Genomic DNA, 18,016 nt, shown 5'->3' on the forward strand with positions numbered 1-18,016 from the left:
TTCACCCGAAAGCCCTCTTGAACTCTGGCTCTCAAACCTGCCTGCACAGGGGAATCGCAGGGGAATTCTACAGTGGACCTGTTAGGTAGTTAGAATAGGAAAAAGGAGCCCAGAATGGCAGTGGCTAAAAGACAAGGAAGGAAAAGCCCAAGAAAATAGAACAAAGGAAGGTCTGCGGACCAGAGTGAGGACCTCAGGTAGAACAAACAGCACTCCTGGCAAGCCCAATTTACATAAGGCAGGCCCAGGGGAGGGAAAAAAACATATAAAAAGAGGAGCCTAAGGGCTGGGGCGCTCTCTCTACCCCCTCTTCGCGCCGTTTGGGTCGGCATTCCCTCACGCCTGGAAGATGTATTTTCCTTTATTTTCTAAATAAAACAGAACTGTAACACGGAGCTATCCAAGGGTTTTAACCTCCATCGCTTCAAATTCTTGCTGTGACGAGACAGAACCGAGGAAATTACACACTCCCACGACATACCGATGCCTGGGTCCTAGCCGCGGGGATTCTGATTTATTTGGTGCGAAGTGGGCCCTGGACACGGGTGATTTTAGGCGGCCCAGGTAGGGTTACATGCATCTGAGAGCTGCAGTTTGAGAACGTGCTTCCTTCTCTGCACCAGACCTGCACTCCGACCTCAGCGCCCCCGGGGGTGCGGAGGGTAAGGTTCACCGAGCTCGGTACCCCTGGCCGCTCTGACAGATCCGATAAACTCAAACCGCTCCGCCATCGCCCTTAGGGACCCTAACTCTAGCTGCTGCGGGCGCTCTACGGCCCGCCGCAGCCTCTATGGTACCCTGCAGTCCTCTCTAGCATCTGGAGGACTCCCTCGCCTCCGGCGGGAGCCAGCCGCTCCCTCTCTATGGTGGCGGATTTCCCGGCGCCGCCCGCGGCGGGGTCTTCACTCCGGAAGCGCGGCCTGAGTGGAAGGGAGGCGGGACTTCTCGCCGGCCGTGCCCCACGTGCTTCCGCCCTGCACTAGCCGCCCGCTCGGTGAGTTTGTGGCGTGTGCCTGACGCCGGGGGCCCCGGGGGCGCGGGGAGAGGCCCGGGCCTCGGAGAGAGGCTTGGAGCGCGCGGCGACCCCGAAGACGGCGCCGCCGCTCCAGGGCCGTGGCCCCGGGCCCGGCCCCGCAGGGCCGCGTCGCATCGGATCCGCAGGGCCCCGCGCGTTCGTGCCGGCCGTTTGGGGCCCGGTCCCCGATCCCCCCTCTTCTCCTGGAGAGACGCCACCTTGAGGGGCTGGGCGTCAGGGTGCTGGGACCCGCTCTGCAGGCCTGCCGTCGCCGGCTCTGCGACCTTGGGCGGGGCCTCGGTTCCCAGGTCCGACGCTGGGTGCTTGAGCTTGCCGAGGTCAGCGGCCCCTCCTGGTCGGATGCCCTTGGGATTCCTCCACGTCCTGCAGCCCCTGGACGGGAAAGCGGCTGGGAGGGCTGGGTGCTGACCGTGATGTTCCCCCCCGCCCGCCCAAACCCAGGAACTAGGAGGCCCGCAGGAGATCTCTTCCAGGGCGCAGGGCTGAGATGGACCCACTTAGGGCCCAGCAGCTGGCCGCAGAGCTGGAGGTAGAGATGATGGCCGACATGTACAACAGGTAAGGCCGGTCCTGCCCCTCACATCTTAGAGAATGCTCCCAAGTCATTCTCTCCAAGGGCAGAGGTGGACGACTTCCGAAAAATCTTCCTCTCAATCTAGGATAAACTGAGGTCCATACTTACCTTCCCAGCACCCACCCCCACGCAAGCATGCCCAGTGGCTGAGTCGTGTCTGACTCTTTTCCATCCCTTGGACTGTAGCTGGCCAGGCTCCTCTGTCCATGGGATTTCCCAGGTAAGAAGACTAGACTGGGTTGCGTTTCCTTCTCCACCCACCCCCATGGTTAAGAGTTAATGCAGACGCAGTGTGGACTCACTAGAAGGACTTTGACATTGGGATTGGGATGGAATTGATGATGGAGGAGCCGAGCAGGAAGAGAAACGAGGCTCTGGTTGGGCTCTGGGGACAGTAGGGCAGTTGCCTTTTGACAGATCCGCGTAACCCGTTTAGCAATGCTGAGCACTTGATAGGCGTTATCTTTTTATAATCTCCAGAGTTCCCTTGTCCCATTTTTAAGGTGAGGACATTGAGGCTTGTAGAGGTTCAGCAGCTTTCTCAGGGTCCACAGCTCGTCAGTAGCAGTGCCAGGACCAGGACTTCAGTCTGACTCCTAACGAGTCATCGGGCAGATTTGGGAACAAATCACAGCCACATCAGCCACCACTACTGTGGCCTTGGGCAAGTTACTTGGACTTGTAGACTGGTGGTTATCCCAGCTATAAAGTGGAGTTCATAATAGTACCTTTCTCATAGAGACATTATAAATATTAAATGTTAAAATATAAGACAGACTTATCAAGCCCAACACACGTAGGCAGTCAACAATTATTTGCTATTTTTATTGGCTAAAACTCTCTGGTATCCTCCTTTGATTAGTTGGGTTTGTCTCGAAGGCTATATGTGAGAATAATTTTCTAAAGTAAGCTGTGAAGTCAGGCTTCATGCATGCGTGTAAGCTGCTTTGGCCTTGTCCAAGTCTGCGACCTCATGGACTGTAGCCCATCAGGCTCCTCTGTCTGTGGGATTCTCGAGGCAAGAACACTGGAGTGGGTTGCCATGCCCTGTTCCAGGTGCTGTTCCCCGCCCAGGGATTGAACCCACGTCTCTTACGTCTCCTGCATTGGCAGGCGGGTTCTTTACCACTGCGCCCCCAGGAAGCCCCCAGTCAGGCTCCCTGGGGTCGTAGCCCAGCTTTATGTGATCCTGAGGCTCCCTGTTCCTTCACTCCCTCATCTGTAAAAAGAGGGTAACGATCGTGCTGACTGCATAGAGTCATCCTAAGGACTGCGTGGCAGAATCCACGTCACGCGCTTAGTGTGATGTCCGGAACGTAGCCAATACTCAGCTAACGGTTCCTGTCTGATGAGTCAGAAACACAGGGTGACCATGGGCTCAGACAAGGGCCTCCCAAGACGGCGGAGGCGCAGATTGGGGGTTCACACTGCCTTCCTGGCGGGTGAGATCAGGGTAGCAGGGCAGGAGTCGTCGCGAGTTCCAGGTTTGCCACAGCAGGCTGCTGATCCGACCTTGCCCTTCTTTCTAGAATGACCAGCGCCTGCCACCGGAAGTGCGTGCCTCCCCACTACAAGGAAGCAGAGCTGTCCAAGGGCGAGTCCGTGTGCCTGGACCGCTGTGTCTCCAAGTACCTGGACATCCATGAGCGGATGGGCAAGAAGTTGACAGAGCTGTCTATGCAGGATGAGGAGCTGATGAAGAGGGCGCAGCAGAGTTCTGGGCCTGCATGAGGCGCAGCAGCACACCTAAGGTGCTCCCCCTCCCTCCCCACCTGTCTACTAAACATGCCCCTCGCTGGGCGTCATCTGTGAAGACTGCCAGGCCTGGACTCCTTCTGGAGAGTCTCCAGGAGCTGGAGTATGATGGAGCCCTTTCCCAGGCGGGCCCGTGACTGTGTGTATATATATATATTATATATTAAAACAAATTTGTTGACACCCACAGTGTGCAAAGCAGTGTGCCTGGCACTTGGGAGTGAAGGCGGCAGACACAGCCTCTACCAGCAGAGGGAGTCTGACGTGTTTAAAAGCAGAGACCGGTCCTGTGGCTTAAGTGGGCAGTCCCCGTCAGCCGCTCGCTGTGTGACCCTGACCTCACCATGCTTGGCTTCCTTATCTGTAAAGTTGGGGGACAGTCATAGGGCTGGGTGAAGGTAAAGTGAGTTAACGTGAATAAACCACTTACAGTAATGGCTGGGCCACAGAAGGTTCCCAAGATACTTCTTTTTTTGTAACAAGCGTATGCTTTGTTTGGTTTGGATGCGCTGGGTCTTCGTTGCTGGGAGCGGGCTCTCTCTGGTTGCGGTGTGCGGGGCTCTCGTTGCTGGGAGTGGGCTCTCTCTGGTTGCGGTGTGCAGGGCTCTCGTTGCCGGGAGTGGGCTCTCTCTGGTTGCGGTGTGCGGGGCTCTCGTTGCTGGGAGCGGGCTCTCTCTGGTTGCGGTGTGCAGGGCTCTCGTTGCTGGGAGCGGGCTCTCTCTGGTTGCGGTGTGCGGGGCTCGTTGCGGAGCACAGGCTGTAGGCACGGGGGCTTCAGCGGCTGCAGCTCGCGGTCCCAGTTGCTCCGCGGCAGGTGGAATCTTCCTGGACCAGGGATCAAACCTGTGTCTCCTGCATTGGTGGGTGGCTTCTTCACCACTGTACCACCAGGGAAGCCCAGCTTTTTATGTTTAACAACTGAAGTGCAGGCCGGCACATCATTTTCCCAAATGATGGAAAAGAAATGATTTAGAGGAGCGGGTGGAAAGGAGATGGGACTTAAGTAGCCACGACGTGTCTTGGTTCTAAACAGCCACAGCGGAACATGTGAAGGGACCCAGCGTCACGCACGGTGTGTGTGATCCAGGGGAGGGCCTGAGTGATAACCGCCATTAGCCATCTGGGGTCCACCTGAGTCCGCACTGGGACCCGCACTCCTCACCGTTGGTGGGATCTGTGGTCCGATCCACCCAGCAGGCTAGAGGCCCTCTTAGGAAACGGGGGCTCTGAGAGGTGGTGGTTTCTGGGTCACAGGAGAGGAGCAGTAGCCTGGAGGCCAGGATGGACCTCTACACGCACAGGAGAGGCCGCAGTGACTCCTGTCCTGACGGAGCCCTTGGAGAACTGCGGCTCAGGGCGGCTCGCTGCACTGGGAGCTTCGGTGACCCCAATGCCACTGTGGTAGCAGAGGCTGGCGTCCGGCACGTAACCTCACCGGGCCCCTGGGCGTGCAGGACAAGTAGAGGCAGCGCATGACAGGCTTACAGAGGACAGGCTCAGGGAGCTCCCTGGCCGCCCGGTGCTTGGGTCGTGTCACCTTCACTGCCAAGGGCCCAGGTTCATTTCCTGTTGGATAACTAGCGTCCCACAGACTGCACGGAGCATCCGGGAAAAAACAGTCCAGGTTCAGGTCAGACCGCCTGGGGTGAAAGTTTCAGTCTGTGTGCTCCTGGGGAGGCATCTGACTGCTCTGTGCCTCAGCTGAGTGCGTGCTCTCATGTCCGACTCTTGGCGACCCCATGGACTGCAGCTCACCAGGCTCCTCTGTCCACGGGCTTCTCCAGGCAAGGAGACGAGTGGGTGCCATGCCCTTTGTCAAGGGATCATCCAACCCAGGGATCGAACCTTCGTCTCTTCCATCTCGTGCACTGGCAGGCAGAATCTTTATGGCCGGCACCAGCTCAGTTACCCTGTCTATCAAGGGATAAAACCAGTTCATCGAGTCGTCGTGAAGATTAAATGTGTTAATAACAACTAAGGCACTTAGGAAAGTGCCTCCCTTTCCCATGTTAAGTACTCATAATGTTACCTTTTTAAAAAAAATTGTTAACTTGGATGTAAGGAGACGTGAGATAATACCCCCAGAAAAGTTAAAAAATCGTTAAAAATCACCTCCAGGGTGGGCTGAGAGCCCGCGTCCAGGTGCTGCAGTGCCGGTGTGGGCCAGCAGGTGGCGCCGTCCGCCCACGGGAGTCCGCCCGCTGGCGCCGGTCCGCGGGCGTTCCTCAGGTCCTCAGCGGGGGTTGTGCTGGGAAGGGTCAATGGTGAGGAAAGCAGACTGTGCCTGCCCTCAGGTTTAGCAGAAGTGTCAGGAGTTTCCAGGGTGCATCGCTGAAACGTATATTAGAAGCAAGGGCGGTCGGGGTGAAGAGAAGAGGTTTCAGCTACAGACAGAGAGCTGCAGAAAAGCTCGTATTGGAGTGGGATGGGATGGGAGGTGGGTGGTGGAGAAGAGACCTGTCCGAGGCCGGCCGGCTCAGCTCCACAGAGCCTGAAGAGCTGTGTTAAAAGGCTGGGTGTTCTCCGAAGGGCATCAGCAAACTGGAAGGAGGTGAACCCTGGCGGTGAAAATGACAAATCTGCATTTTAAAGGCTCCCTCTAGCTGCCAGCCGTGGGGATGGCAGTAGATGGATGACATGGATTCGGGGGAGACATGCCAAGGATCCAGTGAGGAAATGGGTGTGTGTGTGTGTGTGTGTGTCTGTGTGTGTGGATTTCAGTACAAGTACCTGTTGAGGGCTTCCCTGGGGGTCCAGAGGTTTAGCGTCCACCTTGGAATGCAGGGGACGCTAGTTTGATCCCTGGTCCAGTAAGAGCCCACGTGCCATGGGGCACCTAGAGCCCTCACGCCACAACAAAAGGTGCCACTGCGATGAGAAGCCCACGTGCTGCAAGCAGAGAGGAGCCGCTGCTGGCCGCAGCTGGAGAAAGCCTGCACGAGGCCGCGAAGAGCCAGCGCGGCTGAAAAGAACAAGAAATTAAAAAAAACAACTTATTGTTGCCACATTGTGCTAGTGAGTATATTATTTCATTAAGATCTGATAACAGCTCTGAGGCGGGTACTGTGGTTCTCATAGATGAGGAAGCTGAGGCTCCCAAAAGCAAGTAACTTGCGAAGGGTCCTAGATCAAGCAAGTGGCAGGATTGCAGCTAATTCAGAGCCCACTTTTACCCAGTCCTCTGGGTGGAGGTGAGGGTGGACTTGGGGAGTCTTCCTTAATGCAGTATATGTCAGTAAAGTCATATTTCATTCAACAATATCTACTGTTGCCTTGCCACGCACAGAGAGCTATAGAAGGTGTACAACGTGAACTAGCTAGGTCCATGCCTTCAGTGGCAATGGCACCCCACTCCAGTACTCTTGCCTGGAAAATCCCATGGACGGAGGAGCCTGGAAGGCTGCAGTCCATGGGGTCACTGAGGGTCAGACACGACTGAGTGACTTCACTTTCACTTTTCACTTTCACGCATCGGAGAAGGAAATGGCAACCCACTCCAGTGTTCTTGCCTGGAGAATCCCAGGGACGGGGGAGCCTGGTGGGCTGCCGTCTATGGGGTCGCACAGAGTCAGACACAACTGAAGTGACTTAGCAGCAGCAGCAGCTGCCTTCAGTGAGGGCTTCCCAGGTGACGCTAGAGGTAAGGAATCCCAGTAAGAGATGTGGGTTCAATCTCCTGGAGGAGGGAATGGCAACCCTCTTCAGTATTCCTGCCTGGAGAATCCCATGGACAGAGAAGCCTGGCAGGCTACAGTCCATGGGGTCGCAAAGAGTGGGACATGGGGTCGCAAAGAGTGAGTTGGCATGTGCACTGCCTTCAGTGAACAGTATAGGGGGCGGGAGGGGAGGCGTGGAGAGGTGAACAGACCTGTGAAGGGTGGTGGAATAGGCGAGGCCGAAGAGAAGGGTCAAAAACTCAATCCTCGTGTACTCTCGCTAGACTGTCAGATTTACAAATCGAGGAGTGTCTCATGAAAAACCAGGACTTCGGCTTCTTTTGAAAAGTTAGAAGATCTGACACGTCCGCCTCCTTTCCTGCGTGGCGGGGGTCTGCTGGAGGACGGGCAGAGGCTCCCCCGTCCAGCTAGCCTTCCCTCCCCCGTGTCTCCCCTCCTCCTCAGCTCCTTGCCCTGGAGGCCTTTGCGCTGCACCATGCGTTCCCTGGGTTTTCAGCCAAGCCTAGCTGGAAGCTGAATGAGAAAACGTGTCATCCTGTCCCCAGAGCGAGCGGTCTCCAAGGTGGCTCCTAACGACCCACCCACTCTACTCACTGCTGTTCATCCCCTGTATGATCTCCTTCCACTGTGCACCTGACCTCGAGAGAGGCTTTTGGTTGTTGGAATTTTTTTTTTCCTTTTTTAAACTTTTTATTTTGCATTGGAGTATAGCTGATTGATGGGCTTCCCTGGTGGCTCAGGGGTAAAGAATCTGCCTGCCTATGCAGGAGATGTAAGTTTGATCCCTGGATTGGGAAGATCCCCTGGAGAAGGACATGGTAACCCACTCCAGTCTTCTTGCCCGGGAAATCCCATGGACAGAGGAGCCTGGTGGGCTGTAGTCCATGGGGTTGCAAAAGAACTGGATGTGATTTAGCAACTAAACAAAACATAGCTGGTTAACAATATGATAATTTCAGGTGAACAGCAAAGGGACTTAGCCCTACATATACACGTATCCATTCTCCCCTAAATACCCCTCGCGTCCAGGCTGCCACATAACACGGAGCGGAGTTCCATGTGCTATACAGTAGGTCCTTATTGGTTATCCATCTTAAATACAGTGTTCACTCCTCCTCGTAGAGGCTCACATCTAACAAACAGAACACAGCAAAGGTGATGAACACTGCGTCCAAGGTCCAGGCACAGAAGAGCGTCATGGCCGTCCCTGTAGCGTTCCTCTCGCCCCCGCCCTCCCCCTCCTCTCACTTGCAAACCCTCAGGAGGTGGGCTTCCATGTTGTCAGCTGTCCTAGGAAGACACCCGCATGGTGAGGACCTCGGGCAACCTCCGGCGCACAGTCAGCACGGAACTGAATCCCACCAGCACCTGCCCGAGTGAGCTGGGATGCAGGTCCTTCCCCAGTCGAGCTGTCAGATGACGGCAGCCCTGGCTGGCACTTTGCCCTGTCAGAGCCCCTGAAGCAGAGGACAGAATGGACCTGCAGCCTGACTGCCAGCCTGGAGCAGCTGAGATAATAAAGGTTGCTTTAAGCCATTATTTTCTGGGGTCATTTGTTACACAGAAAGAGTTAACAACCACTAATAGTTCTCACAACCGTTAATGGTCATCAGAGAATATGCTCAGTCATTCTACACCTGCGCCTGGAAGGATCGAGGCACCATTCCAGGCACCTGAGGTTCACCATGGAACAGGACAGGTGAAGATCCTTGCCAACCTGGAGTTTACATCCTAGGGCAATGGTTTTACATAAACCTCATGCTGGGGTCGCACAGAGTCGGACACGACTGAAGTGACTTAGCAGCAGCAGCAGCATGCTATTTAGAAGGAAAGAAGGGAGAAAGTTCTTAACCTTTCAGCTCTTGGACCACTCAAACTCCCAACAAAAGCCACAGACTGGTTCTTTGGAAAACTGTACGCGCACATAGAGTTTAGTATGCGATTTCAGGAAGTTTCATAAAAATTCTTGTGGGCTGACCTGAGGGAAATCTTGTGACAAGCATCAGTTTGAAAGCTGGGGCAAAAAGAAGCAAGACAGAAATTAAAGTACCTGGGGAGAGACAGATACTAAAATCAGCCACTTTTAAAAAGTAATTAAGCTGCACCAGGTCTTAGCTGCAACACGCAGGATTTTTCCCGTGCGGCGTGTGGACTCCTGCTGGCGTCATGTGGGCTCTAGTTCCCTGACCAGGATTGAACACTGGGCCCCTTGTGTTGGAAGCGTGGAGTCTTAGCCATTGGACCATCATCAGGGCAGTTCCATAAAATCTGTCCCTCTTATAATTGTGATGAGTGCTATGTAAAGGGATGACACCCCCACCCCAGGTCTGAGTGCTCAGAGAAGACGGTCACCCTGAAAGCGATACGGGTGAGAGACACCTGAAGGTTGGGTAGGACTTTGCCAGGGGACAGGGGTGGGGGAGGGGGGTGGCTTCTGTGCTAAGTCACAGGTTAGTGTTAGTGGTGGGGGTGGTGGGCGCTGGTCCCTGCCCGTCAGCCCACACAGACCATCAGAGGAGACACACATCTTGATGAGATGTGCCAAAGGGCGGCTCAGATATCGCAGGAGTCATATAGCAGAGGGACTTATTGTTGGAGTCAAAGAGCCTTCCTGTAGGAAGTGACAGTTAAGTCAAAATCTGGAGGACCAGTAGATAGACCAGGACAGAAGAATGTTCCAGGTCCAGGTGGGAGAACACGGGGTATTGACGGATGAGGCCAGGTCACCCCGGTGAAAACACAGAGAGGGGAGATGCCAGAGGGGGAATGGGGCGGCAGGAGGGCCCACATGGGCCCGGAGGCGCTGCTGAGAGCCTGGACGCTTGCTCAACAGGCATGGGAAACCACCAAGGGGAGTGGCCTGTAATTCTCCCTGGAAGGTGGACTTGGATGTATGAGGGGAATCCGGAAGGTCAGGGTGAAAACGCTGCAGGAGCCCAGGTTGGATCTGCTGAGGCCCGGGGCTTGTGGGATAGCAGTCGATGGAGAAGAGATCTCTCTCTCTTAAAAAACAAGAAAAGTTTGTCCATGTCACTCATGTCCAGGGATCGAACCCAAGCCCCTGCAGTGGAAGTGCGGGGTCTTAGCCACTGGACCACCAGGAAGTCAAGCATCAGAGGTTGGAACCGCAGGCTCATCAGTAGGTTGGATGTGGAAGGCGGGGCTGGAGCAGAGACCGGATAACTCCAGTTTGGGCTTTAAACGACTGCGTGCAAGGTGGCGCTTTTACAGACCCAGGCAGCAAGGGAGGAAGAGCGAGGGAGGGGGGAGGAGGGTAATTTTCCGTCGTCACTGAGCACTCATCGTCTTAGAGGATCCCGTACAGCTGGCCTGTCTTTACTTTCCGGCTGCAACCTCTTACCACAGCCCCCCTCCGTCTACGCGCGCTTCGGTCCGGGCGCACCGTCAGCTCCCACAGTGGTTCAGCGTCCTCCTCGGCACTGTGTCTAGTCGCTCAGTCGCGTCTGACTCTTTGCGACCCCACGGACTGTGGCCCGCCCCGGGCTCCTCTGTCCTTGGGGTTCTCCAGGCAAGCATACCGGAGTGGGTTGCCACTTCCTTCTTCAGGGGAATCTTCCCAACCCAGGGGTCCAACCCGCGTCTCCCGCATTGACACGTGGGTTCTTTGCCGCTGAGCCGCCTGGGAGGCCCGTCCTCCTTTTCAGCGTGGATAAATCAGACGCGGGAAGCCTTCCATAGTGAGATCTCCGCACCGCAGCCTCTGCAGGGACTCCGTCCTGCCCTCTAGTCTAGACCACCGCCCTCCTGGGTGATGCGTGACAGCGCAGAATCTCTGTCCAGCACGGCACTTCCTTTAGACGCAATTGCACTTGCTACGCGATAATTGGATTCCTCGCCGCCTCTCCTCCACCGGACTTCATGTTCTCTGAAGATAGACTCTGTGTCTTATTCATCCTCCAATTCCCTAGTGCCTGATGCTTGTGAAAGTATTTAAAAATTTCTTTAAAACTGAGATATAATTCACATGATGAGAAAATCCACTCTTTTGAAGCGTTCACTTCAGTGGATGCTAGTCCATGCACAAAGCTGTACAATCATCGCCACTATTTAATTGCTCATTTTCTTCGCACCGCCCCCCCCCCCCATTTCTCCCTCCCCTGTTGTTACTTTTGGTCCTTGTTGGTTTTTGACGACTAACCTTCAGTCTCAAGGTATCTGTCCGTTTTCGGCATTTCGTATGCATGCAGTCCTATAATATGCGATGTTTTGCGTCTGGCTTCTTCAGCATGTTTTCAGCTTTCGTCCATGTTGTAACATATATCAGGACCTTTTTATGACCAAATAATAATACGTTCAATATTATGCATTTTTTATTTTGGTTTAGTTTTGGTCACCATGCAGGGCGTGTGGGATCTTAGTTCCCCAACCAAGGATCAAACCCAGGCCCTCAGCAAGGCATGTCCTAACCACTGAACCCCCAGGGACTCCCGCGACACACATTTTTATTTGTCCATTTATTCCAGGACAATTGAGTAGTTTGCACTTCTTGGCTTTTATGGGTAACAGGGTCATGAACATTCGTGTCTAAGTTTTTGTGTCCACATGATGGTTTTGGGTTCTAAAATCACTGCAGATGGTGATTGCTGTCATGAAATTAAAAGATGGTTACTCCTTGGAAGAAAAGCTATGACCAACCTAGACAGCATATTAAAAAGCAGAGACATTACTTTGTCAACAAAGGTCCGTCTAGTCAAAGCTATGGTTTTTCCAGTGGTCATGTATGGATGTGAGAGTTGGATTATAAAGAAAGCTGAGTGCTGAAGAATTGATGCTTGAACTGTGGTGTTGGAGAAGACTCTTGAGAGTCCCTTGGACTGCAAGGAGATCCAACCAGTCCATCCTAAAGGAGATCAGTCCTGGGTGTTCACTGGAAGGACTGATGTTGAAGCTGAAACTCCAATACTTTGGCCACCTGATGTGAAGAGCTGACTCACTGGGAAAGACCCTGATGCTGGGAAAGATTGAGGGCAGGAGGAGAAGGGGACGACAGAGGATAAGATGGTTGGATAGCATCACCAACTGGATGGACATGAGTCTGAGTAAACTCCAGGAATTGGTGATGGACAGGGAGGCCTGGTGTGCTGCACTCCACGGGGTCGCAAACAGCATGACTGAGCGACTGAACTGAACTGAATGTTCTCAGTTCTCTGCAGTCTATACCTAGGAGAGGAACTGCTGGGTTTCAGTGCTAACTCTGGAACTATTTGAGGCTCGGCCAAACCATTTTTCCGAAGTCGCTGCACCATTTTATTTACATTCCTCATGCAAAGGTTGACTGTGACTATTTGTGGGGCTGAATAAATCATGTCTCCCCTGTGAGCTGGATACTGTTACCTCCTGGAAGAGGGAGGCTCAGCACTGTGAGTGCCTCAGGCAGACCTGCACACATGACCGGAAGCAGGGCGGGAAGGGGACTCCGGCTGTGACCTGGGAACGCAGTCCTGACACCCCAGCAGGAGGCGGGCGGGCCAGCAGCTGACAGGACACGCAAGGCAACAGCCTTGTTGTCCTCCGCTCTGGGACAGAGTCTAGAGAGGGGTTACTGTGGGGGCAGGTGGATCCTATGACTCTGATACAGGGGTGGGTCTCTGGTCTCTTCTCTGAGACTTTCCCAGGGGGTCCCTGTGGTTAAGACTCCAGGCTTCCACTGCAGGGGACAAGGGCTAATTCCTGGTCTGGGAACTAGGACCCTACATGCCATTCTCGTGGGCCCCCTGCTGCTGCTGCTGCTGCTAAGTCGCTTCAGTCGTGTCCGACTCTGTGTGACCCCACAGACGGCAGCCCACCAGGCTCCCCCGTCCCTGGGATTCTCCAGGTAAGAACACTGGAGTGGGTTGCCATTTCCTTCTCCAATGCATGAAAGTGAAAAGTGAAAGTGAAGTCACTCAGTCGTGTCCGACTCCTATCGACCCCATGAACTGCAGCCCACCAGGCTCCTCTGTCCATGGGTTTTCCAGGCAAGAGTACTGGAGTGGGGTGTCATTGCCTTAAAGTCTCTCTCTTTTCAAAACGTAGTTACTGATTTTTGGCTGCGCTGGGTCTCCAGTGCTGTGAGCGGTCTTCTCGGGCTGAGGCAGCGGCTACTCCCTGGTTGAGTGAGGGCTTCTCATCGCAGCGGCTCCTCTTGTCTCAGAGCAGCGGCTCTGGGCATGCGGGCTTCAGCAGCTGTGGCCCAGGGACCTAGTTCCTCCTTGGCAAGTGGGATCTTCCCAGACCAGGGATCGAACCTGTGTCTCCCGTGTGCACAGGCAGGCTCTCGACCCCTGGACCGCCAGAGAAGTCCTATTTTTTTTATTATTATTATTATCTGAACCATTACACTGGCTTCTTAACTGCTCTCAAGTCCCTCTTCTTTCCATTCCTTAAACACAGAAACCCGACCATATCTATCTCCTTCCTTAAAAAACAGACAAACTAAACCAAAAGAAAACAAAATCTGGGAGTTCCAATCACCTATCTCACAGAGTAAGACTTCTCACAAGAGAAGACTCTACACATGGACATCACCAGATGGTCAAAATCAGACTGATTATATTCTTTGCAGCCAAAGATAGAGAAGCACTATACAGTCAGGAAAAACAAGACCAGGAGCTGACTGTGGCTCAGATCATGAACTCCTTATTGCCAAATTCAGACTGAAATTGAAGAAAGTGGAGAAAACCACTAGACCATTTAGATATGACCTAAATCAAATCCCTTATGATTATACAGTGGAAGTGAGAAATAGATTCAGGGGATTAAATCTGATAGAGTGCCTGAAGAACTATGGACGACAGGGAGCAAGACCATCCCCAAGAAAAAGAAATGCAAAAAGGCAAAATGGTTGTCTGAGGAGGCCTTACAAATAGCTGTGAAAAGAACAGATGAGAAAGGCAAAGGAGAAAAGGAAAGATATACCAAATTGAATGCAGAGTTCCAAAGAATAGCAAGGAGAGATAAGAAAGCCTTCCTCAGTGATCAGTGAAAAGAAATAGAGGAAAACAATAGAATGGGAAACATCTCTTCAAAAAATTAGGGATACTAAGGGAACATTCCATGCAAAGATGAGCACAAAAAAGGACAGAAATGGTATGAAGCAGAAGATATTAAGAAGAGGTGGCAAGAATGCACAGAAGAACTATACAAAAAAGATCTTCATGACCCAGATAATCACGATGGTATGATCGCTCACCTAGAGCCAGACATCCTGGAATGTGAAGTCAAGTGGGCCTTAGGAAGCATCACTATGAACAAAGCTAATGGAGGTGATGGAATTCCAGTTGAGCTACTTCAAATCCTGAAAGATGATGCTGTGAAAGTGCTGCACTCAATATGCCAGCAAATTTGGAAAACTCAGCAGTGGCCATAGAACTGTAAAAGGTCAGTTTTCATTCCAATCCCAAAGAAAGGCAATGCCAAAGAATGTTCAAACTACCGCACAATTGCACTCATCTCACACGCTAGCAAAGTAATGCTCAAAATTCTCCAAGCCAGGCTTCAACAGTATGTGAACCATGAAATTTCAGATGTTCAAGCTGGATTTAGAAAAGGCAGAGGAACCAGAAATCAAATTGCCAACATCCACTGGATCATCAAAAAAGCAAGACAGTTCCAGAAAAACATCTACTTCTGCTTTATTGACTATGCCAAAGCCTATGTGTGGATCACAACGAACTGTGGAGAATTCTTAAAGAGATGGGAATACCAGACCACCTGACCTGCCTCTTGAGAAATCTGTATGCAGGTCAAGAGGCAAAAGTTAGAACTGGACATGGAACAACAGACTGGTTCCAAATAGGAAAATGAGTATGTCAAGGCTGTATATTGTCACCCTGCTTATTTAACTTCTATGCAGAGTACATCATGAGAAACGCTGGACTGGAAGAAGCACAAGCTGGAATCAAGATTGCTGGGAGAAATATCAATAACCTCAGATATGCAGATGACACCAGCCTTATGGCACCCTTATGGTGAAGAAGAACTAAAGAGCCTCTTGATGAAAATGAAAGTGGAGAGTGAAAAAGTTGTCTTAAAACTCAACATTCAGAAAATGAAGATCATGGAATCCTGTCGCATCACTTCATGGCAAATAGATGGGGAAACAGTGGCAGACTTTATTTTGGGGGGCATCAAAATCACTACAGATGGTGACTGCAGCCATGAAGTTAAGATGCTTGCTCCTTGGAAGGAAAGTTATGACCACCTAGACAGCATATTAAAAAGCAGAGACATTACTTTACCAACAAAGGTCCATCTAGTCAAAGCTATGGTTTTTCCAGTAGTCATGTAGAGATGTGAGAGTTGGACTATAAAGAAAGTTGAGTGGCAAAGAATTGACACTTTTGAGCTGTGGTGTTGGAGAAGACTCTTGAGAGTCCCTTGGACTGCAAGGAGATCCAACCAGTCCATCCTAAAGGAAATCAGTCCTGAATATTCATTGGAAGGACTGATGCTGAAGCTGAAACTCCAATACTTTGGCCACCTGCTTCAAAGAACTGGCTCATTGGAAAAGACCCTGATGCTGGGAAAGACTGAAGGCCAGAGGAGAAGGGGACGACAGAGGATGAGATGGTTGGATGGCATCACCAACTGGATGGACATGAATTTGAGTAAACTCTGGGAGTTGGTGATGGACAGGGAACCCTGGCATGCTGCAGTCCTTGGAGTTGCAAAGAGTCAGACACGACTGAGCGACTGAACTGAACTGAACTGACTGATTTCACAAAGTGGGAAATCCTTGGCCTGGCAGAGGTCCTTCCAAACTGACCCCAACCATCCTTTCCAGCTCCCTTTCTCACTCCGCTCTTCCCGTTATTGGACAGACATTTACCAGTGGTGGTTACAGGTCAGGTCCTGGGATGGGTTGCAGGCATAATACAAACCAGCCACAACGTGGTTCCTATGGTGCCTGCCCTCCAGGGACTTCTAGCTCCTGGGGAGGGAGCAGGCAAGATACTGCTGATTCTAGATCAGGGTGAGCACTTCATCTCAGGATAGAACAGCATTGAGCAGGCCAGCGGCGGGCGGGAGAGCACCTCTAACCCAGCCTAGGAGATCAGAGCTTCCAGCCAAAAGGGAAAACTGGAGGAGTTGGGAAGGACAAGTACATCAGAGATGAAGGAAGGAATCTGTCTTTCCCGCAAGATGCAATCGCAGATGCAAAGGGAAGGCGATGTGGAAGCAGTGACTTCACACTTCATTCCACAGGTGCTTCCCAAGTGCTCTCAGCTGCCAGGGGCTGTTTCTGGCTCTGGAGACACCGCGGTGCACACAGCAGACCAGAGCCTTGTCCCCATGCAGCTGACAGGTCCCCAGGCGAAAAGATGCAAATGTGGGTTGGAGAGAAAGGCGAGCATTAACAGCCACAGGGGAGCCTTGGACCCCTAGAGTCTGTGGAGCCGGGTCCACAAAACCCCTGGAATTTGAATGTAGATATATGTGTCTGCATGGTCACACAGGCCTGTTCACAGGGAGCGGTCTCAACATTTTATTACATTCTTGAAGCGACCTGTCCATGAAGCCTTGGGTCATGGGGTCCTTATTCTAGGGCCCCTGGTGCAAAGCTAAGGAGTTTGACCTTGATCTGGAAGTTCTGGGAGCCAGTCGTGAATTTTGAGAAGCGAAACCCTCAGTGCCTGACACCCACTGCACCCCTGCCACAGAGAAGTCCTCGTCCCTTTTCAGCTGCTAAGATTCCGCTTTTGCTGTTTCCTCCCGACCTGGAGGAATGGGAAGGACCACCCTTCAAAGCCAGCCAGGCCTGACTTTGCATCCCCTTTAGACCTACCGTTTTCCAGCTGCTGGCCCCCAGGCCTGTCCTCCTGTGACAAGCTCCAAGGTTTAAATGAGCCTGTGATGTTTTGAGGATTTAATGATAACTTTTGCTTGGAAAAATATGGGCTTCCCTGGAGGCTCAGACAGTAAAGAGTCTTCCTGCAATGTGGTAGACCCTGGTTTGATCCCTGGGTCAGGAAGACCCCCTGGAGAAGGGAATGGATACCCACTCCAGTATCCTTGCCTGAAGAATCCCATGGACAGAGGAGCCTGGAGGTCTACAGTCTGTGGGGTCGCAAGGAGTTGGACACGACTGAGCGACCGACAAACACTTTGCCTGGAAAGTGTCCAGCATACATTAGGCACTCAGCAAATGTGAGTTCCTCTCATGGTGAAGTGGCTCAGCTGTTTAAAGAGTCCCTCTTGTCTGGGGCCTGGAACATCCTGGGCAGTTGCTCACAAGCCCAAAGAGCTTTGCGAACATCATCAGCATCACTCTTCAGACCCCCCAATAAACTCACATCTGTACTGATGGGCCCTCGCCCTCATCCCATGAGTCCACACCACAGTTCACCCTCTGTTTTACAGATGAGGACGCTGAGGCTCAGGAGGTCCAGAGACTGTCTGGAGGGCTCCCATGACCACATCTTCTGTAACAATAATGGCAATGGCAGCAGTAACAACCACAGTGAACTCTGATTATGCTTCCTTTGTGCCAAGAGCGGCCGTGAGCGTTTTGCCTGTCTCAGAACCCCCAACTGCAGCCCCCAGCTCTCCAGCAGTCCTACCATAGGTACCATTGTAAGGTAAGTGCTGTCGGTACAACTTAGAGAAGGAAACCGAGGCTCAGAGAGGCCAAGCAACTCGCTCAAGGTAGCGCAGGACAGAGTTCACGTCCACTCTCAGAGCTCAATCTGACTTACCTCTACAAGGAAATCCGTGTCACTCTGCCTCTCTCGGAAAACTCTGCTCCCCAGCTGCACAGTTCAAAACCCCACCCGTACCCCCCGCCCCGCCGCCCCGGCATCGCGGTCAGCGCGCTCCAGCCGAGATGTTCTTTGCTGTGGCCGAGGATACAGAGAGGGCTGCCTGGTTCTTCTTGGGGGCCGGGGGCAAAGGCTAGCGGGAGGGAGACGGGTGGACATTTTAGGCGCAGGGCCGTGTGCCGGGGAGGGTGTCTGGGTATCCGGGATGGAGTCA

The 18,016-nt window shown here is 52.8% G+C and overlaps 1 protein-coding gene and 1 long non-coding RNA gene across 5 annotated transcripts; one reads left to right on the plus strand and one right to left on the minus strand.

The window, feature by feature from the left end:
* Positions 1-857: 857 nt before the first annotated feature.
* Positions 858-3,813, plus strand: TIMM10 (translocase of inner mitochondrial membrane 10). 3 transcript variants are annotated; one of them, XM_044929098.2, is made up of 4 exons: positions 858-994; positions 1,478-1,594; positions 3,140-3,361; positions 3,556-3,813. In XM_044929098.2, exons 2-3 carry the CDS (start codon positions 1,524-1,526, stop codon positions 3,339-3,341), a joined length of 273 nt encoding a protein of 90 aa, XP_044785033.1. In that variant the 5' UTR covers positions 858-994; positions 1,478-1,523; the 3' UTR covers positions 3,342-3,361; positions 3,556-3,813. The 3 variants fall into 3 exon arrangements, with proteins under 3 accessions (XP_044785033.1, XP_006080789.1, XP_006080790.1); XM_006080727.4 differs by lacking the exon at positions 3,556-3,813 and having other exon boundaries at positions 3,140-3,548; XM_006080728.4 differs by lacking the exons at positions 858-994; positions 3,556-3,813 and adding an exon at positions 1,001-1,353 and having other exon boundaries at positions 3,140-3,548.
* Positions 2,410-18,004, minus strand: LOC112579539. 2 transcript variants are annotated; one of them, XR_003103852.3, is made up of 4 exons: positions 17,740-18,004; positions 6,096-6,327; positions 5,478-5,923; positions 2,410-5,279 (listed from the first exon to the last, which is right to left on the minus strand). It is a non-coding gene; the product is annotated as an uncharacterized LOC112579539 (long non-coding RNA). The 2 variants fall into 2 exon arrangements; XR_003103851.3 differs by lacking the exon at positions 6,096-6,327 and having other exon boundaries at positions 17,740-17,996.
* Positions 18,005-18,016: the final 12 nt, after the last annotated feature.

This window comes from Bubalus bubalis, chromosome 16 (assembly GCF_019923935.1).
Source record: "Bubalus bubalis isolate 160015118507 breed Murrah chromosome 16, NDDB_SH_1, whole genome shotgun sequence".
Lineage (NCBI taxonomy): Eukaryota > Metazoa > Chordata > Mammalia > Artiodactyla > Bovidae > Bubalus > Bubalus bubalis.